The sequence below is a fragment of the Myxocyprinus asiaticus genome, chromosome 22 (assembly GCF_019703515.2).
Source record: "Myxocyprinus asiaticus isolate MX2 ecotype Aquarium Trade chromosome 22, UBuf_Myxa_2, whole genome shotgun sequence".
NCBI classification, from domain to species: Eukaryota; Metazoa; Chordata; class Actinopteri; order Cypriniformes; family Catostomidae; genus Myxocyprinus; species Myxocyprinus asiaticus.
This window is the reverse complement of record NC_059365.1, coordinates 24,044,686-24,067,857: the sequence shown is the minus strand read 5'-3', so window position 1 is coordinate 24,067,857 and position 23,172 is coordinate 24,044,686. Positions and strand designations below refer to the sequence as shown.

The window sequence follows — 23,172 nt, the reverse complement described above, 5'->3', positions numbered from 1 at the left end:
CAGGAGACTTCAAATGCAAGCACTGTTTCTAATCATCATACAGAGATGCAACAGTAGGCTAATCTCATTTTAACATTACACACAGTGCCTGCAGTTATGTGCCTTCCTCATGCAAACCACAAGCGAAAGAGAGGTGCAGTCAGTTTTAACAGAGAAATAGGAACACAGTAATGATTTAACAGGTTGTCCATTCCAAGAATATTAATAGCCGTAGCATTCTCTTAAGAGAAAAACGTCCTTCCAATTTAAGGTAAATCTGTAAATTTGATTTACATGTTTTCCCTGTGCCTAGGTCATGATTTTAAGCTTATCACTTATTTATGTGCTAGCAAATGTATAAATACATAATCTTTTCCATCCCCATGGCACTCTCCCTACATTTCATTCAAAGCCTGTGCTGTTTTCTAATGTGTTCTTTATATTTTCAAGCTACCTCAGCTTCACATATTTGGCCGCCCTAAGACTGCCTGACTGTCTGGCTTGCAGTAGGTGAGGGCTTATTTCAAAATCCCGTCATTAGACACTTCATTTGCCTGCACGGCAGAGCCAATATTTACAGTCGTTGAAGGCGGCCAATGTGCTGTGGAGTAAAACCTCTACTCTATTGGCCTAGAGGCTGATAACACTGACCCACAGTCAAGCACTACCCTGGGGGAGCCACTCATGTGCTCGGTAAAGCTTCATCACCCGCACACTAGCGATGGAGGCAAAGAGAGGTGAGAGAGATTTTGAATAAATAGTCTTTGACAAAAAATACAGCTACAGTATATAGCTTAAACCACTGTGAAAGTTTGAATGAATATTTACTAAATCTTATAGTTTTGCTGATTTATTTGTCTTAACATTATGTGAGGCTGGCATTTATTTAGTGTGCAAAACACTGACGTACTTCATTTAAACTGAAGTCTTTATAGTTTGATGAATTTCAGCATTTGCTGCTGTTGATCTGTTGCGCTTTAGCAGGTTTAAGTTCAGTAATCCTTCACTTCTAGTTGTGTCAGGCATGCTTTTAGCTGTGATTCTCAAAACATCTCACATTAGTATCTGTAGATGTGTACATAACATTTTCATTTTGTACATTTAGATAGATACTTAAGTGTCGAAGTTCAATGGGTGCAAATCATCTAAAATGCAAGAGCAAGCTTGTTTAACAAATGTACAGCTTTACAAATGTACTAATAAAAGTATAAAAAGTATTTTTTATGCTTGAATTTAATATAAGTGAAACACTCTCAATGTTACAGTGTAATATTAACGTGTTATTTCCTGATGAGTTTGTGTGTGATATCACAATTGCTCAGAAACTTCAGATTTGTAAACATTTGAAAGTCTTTAAACTAGTTGTAAAGGGGTTTATGTTTTAGATGCTGTTGATCTGATGTTTAAGGCTATGTTCACACTAATTCGTTTTTGTTTGAAAACACATTAATTTCACTACGTTTTGGGCTTCCGTTCACGCTAAGATGGCTTATTTGTCATGCTGTCTTCACGTTGTAGTGTGGATGGGGAAAATGGAGATATTTGAAAATGACATATTTGTTGTCATGTGATCTATTCAACCCAAAACAATCAAGATGGCGGACCACGTTGTAGCGGTGTTGTTGTGCCTGCTATCCACTTTGATAGCATTGTCAAAGATAAATTTTACTTTGTACAACCTTTACATTGCATTCCTTCAAAGGCAAAGGGAAGTTTACTCTGAATCGCTGTCCAAAACAGGGGGACAATTGCATTTCAGACCCTACATGAAAATTTATTCATTTAAAAAGTTTAAAAATATATATATATATATATATATTACAATTGACATTGGTCCTGAAATTTACATTCATAGTTTGATTAAACAGCACCTAATCTGATTATTATTTGTGATTTTGGTGGCACCAAATGACAATACCATTAAAAAACAAAATTAATTTACCCTTGCTAAGGTCCGCCTCCCGTGGTTATGGTTGTTCGCTCTGACAAGCTCTGCAGAATGGGAGATTGTTGTGAACGGCACAATTTTTTTTTTTAATTAATATTCTCATAAATGGAATAAATAATAATCTTCAGTGGGCTGGACTGAATAGTGACATTGTAAGAGTAATTTTTTTGTAAAAGAACTTGTTAAATTACACAGTAATTTGATTGAAAACTGCGAAGACTGTGAATCAGAATAAAGAAAAAAACTATTATCACAGTCACTTGAAAAGAGAAAAGCGTATTTTGATAGCGATTACACATCTGATAACATAGATGTAAGTGAACAGAACTGCTTATAACGTCTCATAACACATTCATTTTGATGCTGTGAACTGTTTATTTACTACAGCATTTACTATTACATGAATCAATACATTAATGAATTAACATTCAATTATTAGCTTTAATTTACCTTGGAGGAAATGTAGGTGTTCTAGCTGATGTTATACATGCTTATTTGGGTATGAGGACTGACCACTGGGACTGAAACAGTTTAATCCATATTCTTGACATTTATTAAATGAATTATTTATTTATTTATTTTAAAGAAAGAAAAACACTGTGTGTATCCTCTCTGGGTACCTCATATCACTATTACAATTGATGCGGCAACATATTTTTATTTTTATTTTTTATTTTTTTTTATTTTTTATAAAATCCAGTTTAACATCTTCACTCACGTAGGCTCTCATTGGAAAATAGCAAACGTGTCAGAGTAATGGTGGCACACCAACAGTTGCTAAGACAGGATTGGTCAGAAACACTTTTAAGGTGGGGCTTAGCGAAAGGTCAGTTGGAATGGACACACGCACTTAAAAGGGCTTTTCAGACTGTGCTTAACCCCGGATTATCGTAATTTCAAACTCCGCTTTTAACCCTGGGTAAAGCAACGTTTTATATTTGTAATTTTGAAACGGGGTTATCACCGCTTTCAACCCGGGGTTATGAAACTTTTCTCCAGAGCAGGGTTAACCCCGCATTGTGGTGTGAAATTATGCAGTGTTAGAATGTTTCAGAAAGTTGTTTAAAACACAACCAATCATATAATGACTTTTACCTCCATAAATATTAATGCGCTTTGTATGATTGCAGAAATGTTCTTGCACTCTTTATGTTCTCTGTCTGAAGGAAAAACATGCCTATTACTGGCCTGATGAAGAGGCTGTCCCTTTTGCATGTGTTTTCGTGGTATGTTTCAGAAGATGTAAGACAAACAGAGCTGATTTGCTTGGTGACATTTCCGAGAAGCAGTTCCATTGATAAACAGTCATTAACGTAGGTTAACGTAGGTGTCCTTTGTGAGCTGTATTCATCTAATCATTGTTATTGACACAGCAAATATGCACTTAAGAATGTTAACCGGGGGTTTACAGTGTACAGGGTGAAACATCGAAACATGTATACCTAGGGTTAATTATTAACCCAGGGTAAAGTATGAACAGTGTGAAACATTTTAAAAAAGATAACCCAAGATTTAATTTAACCGGGTTAACAATTTTAAGTGTGTAAAGCTCTAAAATGTTAACATGCATGGGGGCATTTGAGAGACAGTTTGTTTGAGTGTCTGTGTGTTTGGACCCTAGGTCCTGTAGTGAATATGTGTATGACGATCGATGAAACCCATGTTTGGAAGTGGCATTGGCACTTTAAGAAATCCACTGGGGTTAACTGGGCTTTATTCTCTCAAGGAACAAATGCCACACATTAAGTACAAGCTGAGGAACCTCCAGAAAGTTTGAACTCTGCCAGGTCTGCCAAGAGATGAAATTACATCTTCTCAGTAGCTTCCTGGTAGCAGAGACATGCTGAATCAGGAAGTTTACTTCTAGCCATTTGCAAGATGCTACAATGTGGAACTTTTGTTCCCCAAAAAATGGACTTGAAATAGGGAACACATTCAAAGCACTTTCCCTGATGAAATAAAAGGAAATGTGTATAATCAAAGACACATAAAACCACTCATGAAGGACAACAATTTTTACTGAATGTATTTTATTGTAAAGGAAGGAGTACTTACAAGATATTATTTCTTTGATTTGCTCAGCAAAAATAAAAGACAATAGGTTTTTTTTCTTCTCTTTTTTCTTCCTCTTCGTGTTTAACATGCGGATGTTGATAAGAACATAATGGACACAAATAAGGGCTAAAACTCTTCAAAAGCCACTGCTTTGCAAACACCACAGAAGACAAAGGAGACAGTAAAACTTAAAAAAAAAAAAAAAAAAAAAGACAAAGCCAGTGAATGGTTACTTATGACATTTTAGACACACGGGCACAACAATTTTGTGCACCCAACACCCCAACCACTCCCATTCTAACATACTCTACTTTGAAAAATATTTTACAATTTAGATTTGTTTTTCAACATGTTATTTTTTTAATTTATTTTCAGAAAAGCCACATTATTAGCATGTACATAAAACTGTACAAAGAAAACAAGGCATCACAAGCGTTTCAATATAAATATAACCAACACTAAGGCTACAAACTCATACTTCCTGTATTGATCTATTTAAATGGCGGCTGTTCTTCAGTTACTTTGTGTGGATGTTTTAATATTGAGATCTTATGAAGACGCCCACAGACCGCTTAAGTGTTCTCAGTTCATTTCAGGACTAAAGTTGAAGTATTGAAGACACTCATCCAATGCTTTGCAAAATAAATGACTGGTTTAATTTTGAATCTTTCTCCAGGGCTAGAATGATGCTGTTTATATCTACTTCTGTTATGCTCAGAGATGCATGGTGAGCCCATTATGCATGGTGACATTACAACATTATGACATGTTCGTTCATAACTCCTAATACCTGGACAAATGCAGTGGATGGCTTTCCACCAAAATGAGTCCACATGTCAGGCAAAATAATTGATTCTTAAGTCTCATTGGATTTGATTGATTTGCATGTAATCAAACAATTCAGCACAAATGAAATAGAGCTTACAGTAGGATGAAATTGAACATCAGTCATGAGCAGGCCCATATAGAATCTGTGCCCACAGAATTCTGTAGAAAGTGCAATAGATTTCCACAGAACTGGAATGTCTATCATTCAAAAAGCACCCCTGCTCCTTTCATGCAAATTTTATTAAATATTCTGGCTACTCTGATCACGCTTTCAGTCACTAATAAGATTTCACATTTCGGCTTATTTAAATCGACTGACTGGAATTCCACAGATTTTGCCCTGAAATCATTGCTAAAAATGCGAAAAAATGATTGCTGGGCTTGTTCATGAGATGGCCAAATACCCAAAGAAGGATAGATGCTATGTAGAGTATCTGCTTTGGGTAACCCGAAATAAGACAAAAATAGAGTTGGCTAAAAAGAGAGGTGATTTACATTGTGCTCATCACTGTGCAGTTGTTGGACATCTTTAAAAAAAAAATCAATAAATGTGTATATCGCAATGTGAATTTTTCTCTAAGATTTTTAATACAAGAGAGAAAGCAGGACACATTTGTATTGCACAAAACAAAACCAGGTTGCGTGGAATGTATAAAAGAGCTGAAAAAAATGGGGGAAAAAACTAACAAATAAGTGATTATGTTTGGTATGAAATAACATTAGATAACAGTTCAGAGTAACAATGTTTCAAATTCTCACAAACGATTAAACAAAAATGGTTGAGTATATATTTTTGAGCCACAGATGGGATTTTATTTAACACTGGTCTCTTTTGGCACTTTTCCACTGCACTTTTCCACTTCCACGGTTCGACTCGACTCTGCTCGCTTTACTTTTCTGAGCTTGTTTTTCCACTGCAGTTTAGTGCAGTCTCAACATGGGTGGGATTATAGGCTGATCGTCATAGTTGCGTCGCCCCATCCAGCTCTCATTGGATCCTCTCCTCGGCTACTAACGAGAGGAACGTCTGCACCTCGTTTATTGACCACGGCGTGGTTTTGCGCACAGCCATTTCTTTGTACAATTTGAAAGTTGCATGAACAAATGATACTGCTATTGCTGTTGCTAACTTTAAAACTAGCAGGTTGATGTCCCGTGTCGCAAATCCAGTGACGCTGGTAGTGACAATTCTCTCTGACCAATCAATGATCTGCATGTTTTGACGTCACATTTAGTATAGGCTTGGCTCATTTGGAACCTCAACCGAGGTGGTACTAAAAAAAGTACCAGGTACCAGGTACTATCCACAGTGGAAAACCCCCAAAAAGCGAGCAGAGTCTAGTCGAGTTGTACCATTTAGTGGAAAAGCCCCATTTGAGTTAAGAAACTACATAAAAAATAAATAAAAAAAAAAAAACAGAACATATCCCACAGAAAAGTAAAATATATTGCTGCCAAATATCAAACTAACAGCTAAAATTTTAGTACAGTGATAAAAGACTGACCCAGTGGACCATCTTTCTCCTTATACACTGTGCTTACAAATCTTTACAGGGCAACAAGAAAGCAAGATAAACATTGTATAAGATGTTATTTGTCATAATGTTTTCCATCAAATTATCTGCACAGTGTCCAATGTAAAGGCAGTGAGCAAATCTCTCCATGTATCTACACAGTTACACTACAGAGGTGTGCACACAAAGATGTTCGCACTCACACACAGGAGCGCACTCACACTCCGAATGATTTGACCTAGCTGTATCTGACAGTTGCTCTCCAGGGATAAACTCCAGGTTTTCCCAGTGAGACCAAGTGACTGACTAACTGTCATGCAGCATTTGGGTTCATGAAGCTCAAGCAGCCTGTTGTCACTGCAGAAATCAGCTCTGAGGTCAGTAGTAGCTGGAATGATTAAAAGAACTGAAACAACAACATCGGTGTGTGCAATTAATGATTTAATGATGATGAAAATTTAAAGGGATAGTTCACCCAAAAATGAAAATTCAATCATTTGTAACTCACCCTTGTTTAGTTCCAAACCCATTTGACTTTCTTCCTAGGAACACAAAAGAAATGGAGGAATCTACTGCAATTATAAAGAATGGACCCTGAAGCTTTCGAGGTTCAGAAAGGAACCGTAAAATTAAGTATATACAACATGATATATGTCTTTTTAAGCCATACAATAGCTTTGTATGAGAAACAGACTGAAATTTAAGTTGTTTTTCAATGAAAATCTTGACATTCACCCTAGCTCTCATCGGTGCATTCATGAGAGTTCATGTGAGAAATAACAATGTTGGATTTGGGAGCAAATCATGTTTTTGAAACTTTTCTATAAATCTGTTGATCCAGTTCACAAAATAAGTCTAAATGATTAATTTACAAATCAGGCTGTTCCAGTCTTAATGATCAAGTCATACTTAGCGTTGCCCTAAACCCACCCTTAATACGCTGCCCTGGTGACAACATTACACACCCTGCCCATTTCACAAGCAAGAGGGAAGCTCAAACTGAGGTATCAGACTCTGGAGACTAGCTAGCCTTCCAAATGAACATGGTGGAGACTGAAGCTGCCATTTGTTTGCTTATTTTGTTCTTTGCTTGGTGAAAAGAGAGACCTGACTAAGCAAAACTTCGCCTTTGACATTGACCCAGCTTCAATCACCAGTTGGCCTACTTCGGCCTAAGGGTAATCGGCGGGCCAAAGGTGCTTGGCCATTGGCCCTGAAGAAGCCCTGAGGAGGCACGATGAAGCCCTGGAAGTGACAGTTGGAATGCAACTGGCATTGGCATCCACTAGCATGCCCTAATTTGGCCCGATAGGGGAAATGCGGCTACTGTATATAATTGCATGGATAAAACGACTAGTACATTCTTATAAATGTCTCCTTTTATGTTTCACGGAAGAAATAAAATCAAATGCATTTTGGAACAACATAAGGGTGAGTAAATTATAGAATTTAGATTTTTGGGTGAACTATCCTTTTAAAACCCCTGCAACACCAGTGAGAGAGTGTTGATGTGCCCAAACCGGTACTTTTATTTTTGGAAGGAAAGACCAGGTGAGGGCACTTGATTTCTCCCCTAGTCTGCCCCTTGGCTGCGGTGAGCTCAGCAATGTTTATCCAAAGGTGACGTCGAGGAACACAGGGACCAAAGACCCCGACAGCAGGAAAAATATCTTGTTTACTTTAGAGGGACATTATAGTGATCTATCGTCATTCTGCTAGTGCTCAAACAAGGGGTCAGTTGTGAACTAAATAAATCCACACACATGAAAGGAAGTGCAATGCTTAAAGTGTCATACCAAACGTAGCTCTCACTTGAAACAACAGTTTTTAGTGTTGGGTAATTTTTCTGCTTTTAATTACTTATAAGATGTTTTTTAAAAAGGAGGCTTTTTCATCAAATATTAAACCCCAGAGACACCTCAGCACATCCATGTACACAGTAAACCTGTGTTGAATCAACACCTACAGAGTTAACAGCAAAATCTGGCTTCACTTCACCGGAGGTGAAGAGCCGGTTTTAAGTGGTGACTTAACTGTGTGACATGGTGTAAATTATAGTGCACTTATTGTGTGTAGCTCAGGCCTCTAATGCTCATTATAGCTTTCGCTGACCTGCATTGCCTCTGAAGCAATCCCTGTTACCATCAGCCGCTATTAATAACAGCCCTAAAAGAACTTCCAGTAAACTCTTCCTGAAAGCCCCGCTTTCAGATGTGTCAATTATCTCATCTCAGGAAACTGCCCCATTTAGGCCAATGTGGCTTTGAGCAGGGGCGGTGCCAGGGCCCACCATCTACAACTATCTTCAGAACAGACCAAAATATAACTCCTTTTTCACTGAAATGACAGGATGTACAGTGAAAAAGATGTTATATTTTGGTCTGTTCCCATTCAAACTCGTTTGGATCGCTTCACTTGAATTGTATGGACAAACAGACGTCTCCATTAAAATATCTTTGTTTGTGTTCAGGGGAAGAAGAAAAAGGCTTACGAGTTTAGACAAAATAAGGGTAAATTAATGATGAGAGAATTATCATTTTTTGGGTGAACTATTCCTTTAACACAATGTAGGCAAGCTTAAATCTGTTCCTAAGCTCACTGCAGGAGTCGTGTAATGTAGGGTCAAAGCACACTTAAAACAGAATCTTGAGATCCTATAGTATTTTGGATATGTTGAATACAATTTGAATGTGGTCAAACCCATATTTTCTACTAGAAATGTTCTGTAGTCACTATTTTTGAACTTACCTCTTTTTACCTCTTGAGCGCATTCATTTCTGTCAGGATCGGACCCACCATAGAGAAGTGCTCAAAGAATCTCTGGTACAACCACAAATCTACACAACTAAGTTTGACATGTTTAAAAACGAGTAGGCTATTGCACTGTACATGGATAGTTCAGTGTTTATGGTAAAAAGTTGTTGCTCCTCCCTAAGGATGGGATGGTTGAACAAAGCTCTTCCAATGGGCTTTGGCTCCTCAAGATCCCACAACAGTCTTTTGATGAAATATGGGAGTGTTACAAAGAACAGTTAGAGTGAGAGCCAGCTATGCTTCCACAAGGCCTCCGTTGGGAACTGATGAAGACCATCATGGGGCAATGGCAACTTTTCAAAAATGACAAATCACATAATATAAACTTGCTGAAATCCATGGGCTTCCCTTGATTTTGCCCCAACGTATGTTCACTCGAGTCACGTATAAGACAGCTGAGGCTCCTGCTATGGATTATCTTTAGCAGTCTGTGGTCCAAAGCTGTTATCCTTCCAATACTGACAGGGAGGCAAATACTATTCTACTATCAACAAGGATGAAGCTGGAGCTTCGAAGTTCTGTACAAGTAAAATCAAAACTGTTCCTTCATTAGTGTGTACTATTTACATCACTTTACTTTAAGAAAAGAGTATCTATGAAAAAGACAAATATAAGAAACATTTACCCTTCAGTGCTTAAAGAATGGTGAATATGTTCTTTCTTTAATAAAGTGTGCGAAAACGTAACGTTCCCCATTGGATTGCCAGAATTTGGTTTTCCAGTTCTTCTCAAGTTCAAAAGTTCTTAGTGGGGATACATACGCACTTATATACACACAGAAAAACAAATAAAAGAAACAAACAAAAAGTGGAACAACTCGTATGTGTAGCTCAGTGTATATGTTTTAGGTAAGCATAACTACAGTCTGAATCAGAAGTAATATATATAATGTATATATACAGTATATATAACAAAAGTCAGCAAAAAAAATAAAAAATAAAAAATAAATAAAAACATTCAATCCAAAAGGAATATTCCCATGACATTAAATTATCACAAAGTTCACTTAAAAATTGTCCTTACATTCTTTAATACGAAGTTTACACTAGGATGTGTTCTTGTTGTATTCATCAAAATGTTTTTTTTTTTTTTGTTTGTTTTTTTTTATTTATTTATTTTTTTGGTTTTTCAGTATTTTATTCTTTCATCTTTCTATTTGGCTTCCAGAGCCTCTAACAATGTGCATGGTTTTGAAGAAGGACTCTAGCTGTGTTGTGTCAGCCATTAGGCTTTTGGCTGAGGGGATTGGAGATGCATGTTGTGACAGTCTGTGTAAATTGGGGTCTGATGGTGTAGTAGATTTAGCAGGTGTTTTGACAACAAGGCCTTTTATCCTCTCACAGGCATTACTGATCACAAGTAAATTGGATCAAATGTGAAACCGAACCCAGACGAACAACAGATGATTCACAGGTAGATTTCTCTTTTGGAGCCTTGGCTTGAGGGTGTGGCTGCAGGGGCGTAATCGGCTGTCTGACTTAAGGGGATCTCATCCAGTGGGTAGTCCTTGTCGGCGTCGCCACCTGCAGAATAGGCACTAGTGTAGGGTGGCAGAAAGCGAATGCTGGACACTTTATTGCTCCCACCTCCATTCCGCTCTTCTCCCAGAGGCTTGGAGCTGCTGTCACCCATAAGACGCTCCTGACCCTCCCTTTCCTGGTAAGGCACAAAGGTGGAGAGCTTGGGCCCACTATTGGCACTCTTGGTGCGGTTGGGTGAGGGCTGTCCGGGCATCCAGCAGGAATCAGAGTGTCCAAATTCCGTACATTCACGCGTGCATTTTCCCGTCATGGCCACGTCAGGAAGTGGCCTCAGATCTGAATGAAAAGAGAATAAAGGAAGAGGGAAATTACTATAAACCAACAATTTTTAAAGAATGTGGACAGCATCTTTAACTCTTGGCCACCATGACCAAGCACTTTGTCATTGAATACTGCAAGGCTGTTTGTTTTGTTTTGTTTTTTTAGACAGAAATTGCTCTCATTTTGGGTGAGCACTAAATAGCAAATTTATTGATTGAAGCTGTTCAAATGACAAACTAAATGAAAATTACAGTACACTTTAAATGTACCACTTAAAAGCGAAAATGACATGAACCGCAGTTACATCAGAATGTTTTTTTTATTATGAAATCTCTCTTTTACCCACTATAAACAAATAGAATACAGAGGTCCGAAAGGTTGGGAAATGAGTATCAACAATAAAAAAACAATAAAAAATAAAATAAAAAAAACAATACTGGAACGAAATTATTTCCGTGACTTTACGTTAACGGTTCTCGAACAAGAATTCTTCTGTCTATGCGGATGGAACGCTGTAATAAAATACCCTTAAAAAAAAGTCTCCTGCATTGCTATTCGGTGGGATCGCAATGCCATCTACAGCGCAAAACATGCAGAGCAACCAGTATAGCCCGATTCCTTAACGAATGACTCATATGAGCCAGTTCTTTTGAATCTACAGCGCGGAACATACACTTCCGCACTGAAACTTACTAAACCACAAGTCATTCATTTCGCCAAGCCCAACTCGTGAGACTTAAATCAAAGTAATTACTGACTAGATGTTTATATGACAATGACCTCGTTAATATGGACATCAGAAAGCCATTTATTGCGAGAAAGCTGCTTAAGCCTTGAAATTGGCGTATGTGTTTACATGCACTGTGTTATCTGCTTTCTCTTTACTCCCGTATACATGTGTCTCGGTCAGTAAGCAGCTTTCTCCACAGCAATGTAATTTCCCAGTGAAGCTTGTATAAATAACAAACATGGGATCCCAGGAAGACTTGCTAGTTTATTCTCTGTTGCTTCATTTTATTACAAAATATTTCTAAGTTCTTTCTGTGTTTGTTTCCTTAACTTTCCATCGCAACCTGAAGCAATAGTGGGGTTTCCCTCTTAGATAAAACTCTGGGATTTCCCCAGTGTACTTCAATGCAAATACGAACATGAGGGAAAGTAGTCGATATTTAAAATTTGTGTATAGTGTCCCACTGTACTCCCAGAAGTGTTGAAATATTTCTGATGTGCTGAGTTGTTGATATGAAGTATGGCTTAGGTCTGTTCCACACACATGCGCACTCTTCAAAAACCTGTAAGAACGTGGCTTATATGGACATGTAAACGGATAAATAACATCATAGGATGAAGCCATTCATCATATAAACAACTCCGGGTGAAACCTGGGTGTGTTAAACCGCTTTCTCTTAATCCCTTAAATGGCATAAAGAAAACGCCATTTTGACATGACATATTAGAATTGGCTTTTTGCAAAAACCCTGGATTAAACAATTTATTTAAGTGCATGTAAACGTGGTCAATGTATAGTTAAATGTACATATTATAAGTTTTGATGTAATTATTCATTTTATTATAAAAAATCATTTAAAAAGGCGATATAAACAAGAATCTGTTGTATTAAAATATGAGATATTTGGTAACAGACTGCTGAGGGCAGTAGGGTATAAATACAGAATTATACAGACATTATATTTCCAAATATTTCTTAATCAAAAGTACTAAAAGAATTGTGAACGGAATTGTTAAGGAACTTGAATCGTAAAGAGGAATCTAAATTGGAACCGGAATAGTAACATTTCGTACAATTCCCATCATTAGTCGACTACAAGCTATGTTTATTGTTTAGTCAATCAAAGCTGCACAAACAACTCCACAGCCTTTTCTTGCCCTTGTTCACTTTAACCAGTCAGTGTGTAATGGATGCTAATCTTGACTATAGAGGCTGGTGAAGCTGGATGGCATCACAAGAGAAAATAACGGCTTGATCTGCAAAGGTCAAACTCCCTGTCTGGAAAATATGAATGCGAAAGCCGAGCCTAACCTTTCCTCTGAGCATGACATTCGATTAGTTTGATGGTGCGGATGTGAAAGGGGGACAGACAGAATGGCAAGTTCTCAGGGGGAAAAATGTATTTCCCTAAAATGTCTGAGCTTTAAGAAAATCCTCTGATATGAGTGGATGTCATTATTTTGTCTTTGGTTTATGGAGACTGGAATGACTGGAGCCCATCATTGAACACATTTTAAGAAATCATCATTCTAAACTTTTTTTCATTACAATAATGTATGGTTAGAGTGGGAGTTGCCCAACAAAGTATTTAAAAATACACTTAAAAATGTATGAATGTCTCTGCATTTGATTGCAAAATATCAAAGCAATTGTCATTTATTTTAAATAAAGATAGAACAAGCATGCTTTTCAAGCAAAACAATAAACAAAAAGAAGATTGTTGGGTTTTAAATGATCAAAAATAGATAGCATGTTCAAAATGAAGACAAAAAGGAATTGTGACACTTTCTGTTTGTCAAATGTTTGTGGAACATATCCATAAAACCTAGAGGCATGGATACAACATTGAAAAACGATAATTTTCAGTTACAAATGCAATTGTAGAAATTCACTATTCACAGTCAGACATGGCTAATTTAATCCATAAGTGAAAGTGTTACTGAGAATAGAGAATATTTACTGTAATGGAATTGCAACTGGTCATGTGATTCCAACCTGGCAGCCCTCATCAGGGGGCCTCTCATCATGTAGACTAAAACAGCTTATATAAGGTTACTGATATGAGTGGAGTCTTTATCTCACGTGAGTGCTCACGATTTTATGCATATGTTTCAAAATTACAATTAATTTCTTTAGAGGAAAAAAAAAAATTGTGCACCTTTAATGTGATGAACTCCACCTCATACATTCACTAAAAATCACTCAGTTAAGTTCTAGCATCATTTGTATGCAAATACCACTGATATATTATGTGCATGCATCACACAATTTAATTTAATGAAGTAGCATACACAATAACACGTATAATCCAAGCAATAATGGAAACCCTGTAGTGTTTTTAAAACCTAAATACTATATTGAGAGCCAGAATAAAACTCTACTTGGCCCCTTTTCTTTCTTGAATCTTACATCTCCCTCTTTTACTATCACTCTAGGAAGAGTATCCAAAGTTCAGGCCAATAGAGACCTTCCTCTCTGGCACGCTGCACCTGAGTCTCTCTCCCTCTCTCTTATCTCTGTCCTTCGAGTTCCAGTTAACCTCAGGAGTGCCCCTGCTGAGCCTAAAGGCTGGAGAGCTTGCCCTGCACCACTGCCCACATCACCAATCACTCCCAATCTGGCTCTCTAGCACTTTTTTTCTCCTAATTAGATTCTGCCGGCCCCTTGTCACCATAATAGAATGGAAATGATTTCCAGATGAGTATCTGACATTTGGTGCTGTCGTCTAAAGTAAAGAGGGAAGATATGTTAAGACTTGGCTTCTTGCTTTCTCTTTTCAGCAATGGAGGGCTTGCACAAGAGATTTGCCTTATGTCGTTTTCATTTTACTGTTGTGCCCTCGGGGTGTGATATGGATGGAAATATACATACAGGGTTCAAGCTGTTTTCTCTCGAATTCCATGTCCATTTGTGCAGCTGTCAAAATGTCCATTTGACTGTTTCATTGTTTCATTTGACATGCAGGTGGAGTATTTTTATATGAAAGAGTCATAATGATTTGAGTAGAATGAAAGTAATGAATTAGGATAAGCTTTTCATCTATATTAAGAGTACAAAAAATAAAATAAAAAAATAAAATCTAAACTATTATTCAGTAACCCACCTCACTGAACCACTGCCTTCAATTAGATGTATTTGTTTCCCATAAATTTTCTGTTTTAATGCAGTTTATTTAAACAGATATAGGGTTTTACATTTGATATAAATGTATATTGAGTCTAGTAAAGACCAAGAATTAGAGTAGAAAAAACACAGATATAATAATATTATATGTCATAATAATAATTTATTTAATTTTATATTCTAATTTATATTTTATTTTGTATTTTATTTAATACAACAATAATAATAGTTTAAAATATATATATATATATATATATATATATATATATATATATATATATATATATATATATATATTATTATTATTATTATTATTATTATTATTATTATTTATTTTTTTGTGGTTAATCTATTATTATTCATTCATTTTAATCACATTATTGCATACATAATAATAATACAAATAATAATGCCTCCAGTCCGTGTATAAAGTGCAATAATTGGAAGCGAAGTGTGTTGTAGTCAGTAGCTCATTGCTGTTTACCCCAGGGCCCTCTAAGCAAATCCCTAATATATGCAGGCTCTTCACTTCATTCCATAATAGTCTCAGCCAATTGATTGCTGTGCCTTAAAGCCGCCCAGGGGAGCCAACCGCTCGGTCACAACACACAGGTTGCCCTGGGTGACAGGTGTGGAGGATGGCAATGGAAATAGCAGTCTTTATTTGACAGTTAACACCAACAGTCCAAATAATGCCACAATCCCTTGTGTGTGAGAGCAAGCTGATCTTGGGCACAGAAGGAAGCAGACAGGCATAGTTGATGGAGCACCCCCCACCCCTCAACCCCTCCGTTCCGTTGTCATCTGCTCCCGCGTCCTCTCTCTCTCTGACCCCCGTCTGCTTTTATGCAAACCTCACTGAGACTAATTAAACTTTGGGCAGATTAGAACTTTGCCTTGCCACTCTTTATTCGTGCTTAAACAAGTTATTACTTTTAGGGAAATTAAATTAGCCCACTATTAATTAATCGACATGCTGCTTTTGAGAGGATAGAAGAGGGGGAAAAGAAAACATTTTTGGAAGTAAAACATGGCACAAGGGCTTGGAAAGTAAATGGTGAAAAGGATCTTCTGCATAGAGGATTGTAAAACCAAAACAGTGTGAGGATGTTTAATTTTTATGTACTTTAATAAAGTCCATGTTGAGTTATCATAGCTGATATATAGAGGTGGCATGCATTACAAGGTAAGGGGTATTAATAGGCACGATGTGAAGCAGAGCTTTAATGCTTTATAAAATGGCGGCAACAGCAATATGACTACTGCTGTGTATTGATACAGATTTACCGATTTGATTCGATTCTGATTCATAAGCTCTCAATTGGATTCAATATCGATTCATATGAGTACATTTCTCTTACAATGTCCATTTTGTTTACATATAAAATTCATTATTAAATTAATGCTCTTGATTATAAAGGACCCTTCTAGGCAATCTTTCTAGGTCTATTCCATCAATTAATGTCTTATAATTGCATATATTATGTTGCTTATATATTTTTGGTATATTTTTATTGTTTACTTGCATCATTTTTACTATTTACAAGTATTTACATTGATATGTAGAACACATGCTTAAAAAGCTTTTACTCTCAACACACAGTGAAAGGACCTCTGTGATAAGTCTTTCTCCACTATACTACTCAAGCACTGGTGAGTGAAATCTGAACATTTACTAGTCAGTGGCTAATCACAGACATTTTTAGTCGCATAGCATGAGAATTGGTTGCACATGCAAGTGATTTATTTGCATTATAGAGTGTTGCCACAGTGAAAGATCAATCTTGGGATTTAAGAATCGATAACGAGATCATTCAAACGAAGATCCCGATGATTCGGAAAATCAATATTTTTACCCACCTCTAAATATGACAATGGACACCAATGTTCGATAAATAGTTAAACTTATTAAAAATGTATAATTGGTCGAAAGAATCGTTCTGTCAAGTAAAATGAGCTGCTTTTCCACCATCAGGCCAAATGGTTCCTAGCACAGTTTGCTAACCATACTCAGGACAGATAATTGTACTGGTGAAATGCTTTTAGTGACATGATGTGGCATTCTAATCCTGACTTTGCAGCAAAAAAAAAAAAAAAAAAAAAAGAAGAGAAACCTTTGTCGACAAGCCCAGAGGGGTAAGGAATGGCATGGATCAGCAAAGGTAACTGTTCGGCCTGATGGTGGAAAATTGCATATAGTTAATTAGCCTGTTAACTGTAAGCAATTTATGGTTGCAAAGCAATGCAGCAACTTTAAATGCACATTAGATGTGTTTTGGTGAGCATTTATCTGCAATTTACAGTAGCTTAGAACATGGGTCATCCAATCAGATTCTGAACTTTCCATTTTTTTGTGATATACTGTAAAGGCAATATTATAAATAGTATATAATTATAATATTGGTAGATAGTTAGATGCAAAACTAGCATCATAGCATTGAATCTAAGTGAAAAAACATTACAGTACAAAAAAAAAAAAAAAAAAAAAAGTCCATAGGCAGTGTTGTTACTCCTGACTGGGCTAACAGCAGCTCAGAATTATGTGATGGACACAACAGGAGAAGGAAACCCTGCGACAAGCCTGAGATAAGTGAGATATACATACATTCTTTCTCACTATAGTCTTGCAAACAGTACAGTATGGTGACCATGTATGTATTTTGTTTTGAAAATATTCCTGTCAAATAAAATTTGCAATTAAGGGTTCAATTATCTGCAATTATTAATGCAAATGTTTTTTTTTTTTTTTTTTTCATAAATCAATGGGTACCTGTAGTGGGTACCAAGAATCAAGGTGATCAAGACAAGTCAGTAACACAAAGGGTCTGTAATACCAGGAGAGAGCATCAGAATACAGAATACCACTTTAAAATGTTGTCAAAAGAGAAAGATGCTCTTTGGGTCAATCTGGTGTAGTTATGCCATCTACCAGCAGGGGCTAACTGGACCATACAAACCAACCACACTTCAACCCTTGTCGCTATTAACGTTTTCATAAAAATGTGGTGAAAAATAAATGAATGAATGAATTCATTAATTAATAGCAAAGTAACTCTTTTTGTTCTGACCTTATTAAACTTGAATTTAGCATTAAACAGAGCAAGACTGATCCAAAACATGATTTTGATATCTGTCATGTGGCTGCTCCGCATTCAGGCTGGTGGATTGCTTGTGACATCAATGTATTGATGAATGTTTAAATTTAGCCTTGTTCCACTGCCATTCCCAAAGCACGCTGCACTACACAGCAAAAGTGTATTGATTGATTATACAAGTTGTATATACACTACTGGTCAAAAGTTTTGAAACACTTGACTGAAATGTTTCTCATGATCTTAAAAATCTTTTGATCTTAAGGCGTATGCTTAAATGTTTGAAATTAGTTTTGTAGACAAAAATATAATTGTGCCACCATATTAATTTATTTCATTATAAAACTAAAATGTAATAAAAACTAAAAAATAAAAAAAATTTTTTGAAATTGATGACTTGGACCAAATAATAAAGAAAAGCAGCCAATAAGTGTCCAACATAGATGGGAACTACTTCAATACTGTTTAAAAAGCATCCCAGTGTGATACCTCAAGAAGTTGGTTGAGAAAATGTCAAGAGTACATGTCTGCAAATTCTAGGCAAAGGGTGACTACTCTGAAGATGCTAAAATATAACACAGTTTGGATTTATTTTGGATTTTGTTTAGTCACAACATAATTCCCATAGTTCCATTTATGTTATTCCATAGTTTTGATGACTTTACTATTATTCTAAAATGTGAAAAAAAAAAAAAAAAATATATATATATATATATATATATATATATATATATATATATATATATATATATATATATATAATAAAGAATGAGTAAGTTTTTCAAAACTTTTGACCGGTAGTGTGTGTGTATATATATATATATATATATATATATATATATATATATATATATATATATATATATATACACACACACACACATACATACAGTATATTGTTATTATTGATAACACTGTCAAACATGACCTATGATTAAATTTCCATATCAAATGGAAAGCACTGGCTACAGTATATGACTAATCTTTTAGCCAAACATTTTTGTAAGGTAAGAACAAAGTTCAAACAAAAAAAAAAAAAAAACAGAGAACATTAACACAGAATTAACTACTATGCAACATTAAGTCTATTAAGTGTAAAGGCTTTAAGTTGGCAAGATTATTGCCATCACAGTTACTGAATGCCAATCAATAGGGTTAACAAAACAGCCTAGTGATTCTCCTACTGAGCTAATTACACTTCATTCAATTGATCTAAATCCTAATTAAATATATATATATATATATATATATCACCATGTTACTAGTTTCTGCTATTGACCTCCATCTAGTAGTCATTGTATATAATACAATTATGTGGTGTCCATCAGTTTAGTAATGAATAGGCTTGTTTGTTCTCTGTGCAGCATTGTTTGTCAGGCAGCCATGGCTGCATAATGAAAAAAGCCTGCCAGGCATATATGTGGCTTTAAACATTCAGAGAATAAACATCTTTAGAAAACAGATCAAGTTGTAGAGCTCATTCTTAGAAATCCAAATAAATTCTATTGCTATCATTTCACTGCAGATATATCGAGGGATTTCAAAAATGTACTTTTACTCCATTTAATTTATATGGCCATTTTTTACATTAAATCATTTTCTTTTACACCACTCTCGCTGGCACAGAGGAGTTGTTTAAATCTCTGCAGCATTTCTGCTTTCGTGTGTACGTTCCACAATGCTCTTCGCCAGAACACTTTGCCAAAACTTCACTTACAGGCTAAATGAGTTCTGAGCTGAGTCAGAGAAAGTGCTATCATTTGGATGGGGTCCCATTGGCCTACATCTTTTAAACATGGAACTTATCTGATCTGCAAAAATCAATGTCCTTGCCCGCTGAACAAATTTGCTCTCCTAATTCCGCTAGCTGAGGGATGGGGGAGCGTATGTTGTTTCGCAAACCTCTGCGTGTTGGCACACTGTGGTTCAGTATGCATCAGTCATATAGCATCTCCTCCTGGCTTTGGAAGATAAGCACATGGAGAAAGGCTGTAGCCTGGGGCTAAATCAACTAGGGTAAGCTGCATAACATCTTCTACTCGTGAATGTTTTAAAGTTGAGTTTGCCTGTGCACAAGCTGAATTATTGAAGATGAAGAAAGTGTGTAACGTTTGATTGTGCTGAAGGCCTAAACAACTGGCTGTGAAGAAGAAAAACGAACACAAAAGCCTTGTGTAGGCTCAATCCAGACAAATGAATAGATGAAAAAGGGGCAAACTCAACTGATCAATGTTCATCTGCCACCACTGTAAAAATGCTCAATGAGTCTTCATAAAAATTGCACTGAACTTACATCAGTGTTGCTTCTAGAATGGCTTGGAATTGCTCTTTTGTTTGGTATGCACTGTGCTGAACAGAGCACGAGTCCATTCTTGGACTCAACTCTACCGTGATTCGCCACTCAAAACCTTGTTTTCAGATAGAAAAAGACTTAATCACTGTGCAAGAATGTGCCAGTGCACAGCAGACAATGTTTGATCGGACAAGCCTAATGAAGTTAACCAGCCCACTGACAAGTTCAACCAGACTTTAGTACAAATATCAGAGGCGTGATATAGATTGTAAGATTAGTTGATTTTTTTAACAAGAATACTTCATTGAACTGTGCTCTATTCATTGTGCCATATAAAATGAATAACTGTAATTATAGCTTATGTCTCAATGACTTTTGTCAGAGGGAGAGGAACACGGCTCTAAATAGAAATTTCTACCATTAGCACATGTAACCCCCCACACGTCTATTGTCTTTTTTCCTGCCCTCTTTATACCTCTTTTCTTGCTTGCTTATGCATGCAGAAATACAAAGTTTAATGTGTATACAAAGCAGAATCCCAGTATTTAGTTGACTCAAGTCAAGTCCACATACAAATGTCCATTGACCTACAATATAATTTAAGGTAATTAAAAAGATGAAATATCAGAACTCACAAGAAACAGCCTCACAAGCAAATGCCATGCTGCACAAAATCATTTTCATTATTAATGAAGAAGAACAGAGGGGCACAGAAGAAAGAGGGAAAAAATAAAAGATAATTCTTCTCTTTTTTTAAAGGAAAGAGCTTCTCTCTTTGTTCTCCCTAACAGAAATCAGTGGAGGGAAACTTCAATCATGCTACAAAAGTGAATAAATGTATGGATTGAGCTGCCCCCAGGCCTACGCTCTCTCCCTTTCTCAATAATCTTTTAGGACCACAGTGGAGAGAGAAGCGCGGAACTGATACGAGCTGAATTTTTGAGGACAGCAGCCAACTTTAATTTTAAAGAAACAAGCGCACACATTCAGAAACACAGACTTTCACAAACTTTTACTGTAGTGGGAGAGATATTCTCCCTTATCTGCCATCAGTCCTTTGATTTCTTTTTTAAAAGAGCAGTGATATTTATGGTTTGGGGCAATTCATATTATAACATGGGGGAAAAGAAGGCATAGTGGAGAGTGTAAGATGAACAAGGGTATCCTCCTACATTCAGCTTTTACTTGCAACCAAACAAAATGATTGAGCTTATTCCCAGTAAATATCCTTGTAAAAATTTTGAGAGAAAAGAGCGCGAGTGAGAAAGAATCATTCCAAAATCCACAACATTAGAATCAAAAAGACAAGAATAGCCATCAAAGACAGAAAACAATAAAACAAAACAACTGAAAAGGAGAAAATGTAAAAAGATGCCTCAACTGAATGGAAATGTGGCCTTGTTTACCAATGCAAAGAAAAGAGGAGGAAAGAAATACTGAAGTGTTGTTAGTCAGGCTTGCAAATCTGTTTTCCACTGGCGGTTTACACTTTAAACACAAGCTAGAGATGTGACTGCAACACACTTCCTACATCAAACAGTTGCAGTACCTTACTTACACACAATGACGATGGAAGAAAAGACCAGACTGAATCGTGTGGTTAGTGGTATGTCATATTGCTGAGTGCGTTTTTGGTATGCTGTCTCTCTTTCTGTCTTTGGAGAACTTTGTAGGAGAAAGGTCATCTGTGAGGTCAGAGGTTGGGTCATTCAGAATGACAAAATGTCAAGGCCTTCCCTGAGCCCAATTGCCCTTGCTACAAAAAAGGGTATTTTTGTGTGAATGTGGGATTAGATCACAGAAGGGTGACGTGCTTGTGTTGGTGTGTGTGTGTGTGTGTGTGTGTGTGTGTAACCTGCATGCAAAACATATGGCTGTTGGACATCTTGTTTTGAGAGAGACCATATGATGGTTTTTGGACATAACAAGCCTTTTTTGTGCAGCACAGCACACATACACAGCAGAGTCTCATACACATAGACTCACAGGATTACTGTTTTGCTGTATCTAGGGAGTCAACATCTATCCCTCCTCCAAAGAGAGTAAGCTACTCTTATCTGAGTGGGTCAGGGATGCACAGACTGCAGTGTTTCCAAAACATTCACCTTATATTGATCTGCTCACACAGCATCATCCTTTCTCCTCACCTTCCCCAGCAGAGAACTCAACAATCCCAATACACAAAGGGAGCCCTTAGAGGAGCCCATACAATAATTTATAATGGGAACTCAAGTTTTTGCTAAAATACACAATAGCTCAATAGTTCATACAATTGTTTTTACTACAGTAAAACTATAGGAATTTGGGATTAGCTAACATCAATAAAATATAAATAAAAAAAAATTCTAATAAAATGACAAATAATACAATACAATAAAAAAAAAACAAAAACAAAAAAAAAAAAAACAGATGAAATAAATGTTTGGTGTCTCATATATATATAAAACACTGTTTGAAGGAGATCCAAAATTAATTTACTATGATTTTACAGTAGAAGCAATAAGTTTAGCAACTATTATGCCTTGCAAAGGCAAACTGTAGTAACTACACATTTTGTCAAAGCTGAGTTATGACCAAAATCAAGTTGGAAGCCATTTTCTCAGTTTCTGTTTTGGCATAGTTACTCCATTTTGCCTCTGCAGGGCAGTATGGTGTTGGGGAAGTACTACATTGGAAATAACAATAATGAATTAAAGGCACAGTTCAACTAAAAAACACACACTCATGTGCTATTTACTCACGCTCATGTTGTTTACAAACCTGTATGACTTTCTTTATGTGGAACATAAAATATATTAAGCAGAATGTTAGCCTCTGTTACCATTCATTTTCATGGCTTCTTTTATCCTATAATGAAAGTGACTAACACCTTGTCCCAACCAGACACATCACGATAAGATTCCAGCGACACAATATGTCTGTCCACACCAGACACGACGTGACACCTGATATTCCTACACTAAAATTAGGATAACTGACAATAAAATTTAGAAA

General features: G+C 36.4%; 1 protein-coding gene and 1 long non-coding RNA gene across 5 annotated transcripts in view; one reads left to right on the top strand and one right to left on the bottom strand.

Annotated features, from left to right (window-relative positions):
* The window catches only part of LOC127412968 (protocadherin-1-like), a 240,555-nt gene that overhangs the window by 15,346 nt on the left and 202,037 nt on the right, over positions 1 to 23,172 (bottom strand). For 2 of the 3 annotated variants that reach the window (XM_051649707.1, XM_051649708.1), the window contains exon 5: positions 3,522 to 10,955. The exons of the other annotated variant lie outside the window; for it this stretch is intronic. In XM_051649707.1, coding sequence (XP_051505667.1) covers positions 10,546 to 10,955 — 410 coding nt within the window. In that variant the 3' untranslated portion in view covers positions 3,522 to 10,545. Of the gene's footprint in view, positions 1 to 3,521; positions 10,956 to 23,172 lie in introns of those variants that run through there. 3 annotated transcript variants of the gene reach the window in all.
* The window catches only part of LOC127412993 (uncharacterized), a 62,382-nt gene continuing 39,786 nt past the window's right edge, over positions 577 to 23,172 (top strand). The window contains exon 1 of one of the 2 annotated variants that reach the window (XR_007892514.1): positions 577 to 716. This is a non-coding gene — a long non-coding RNA (uncharacterized LOC127412993). Of the gene's footprint in view, positions 717 to 19,773; positions 19,902 to 23,172 lie in introns of those variants that run through there. The other variant, XR_007892515.1, reaches the window with a different exon arrangement.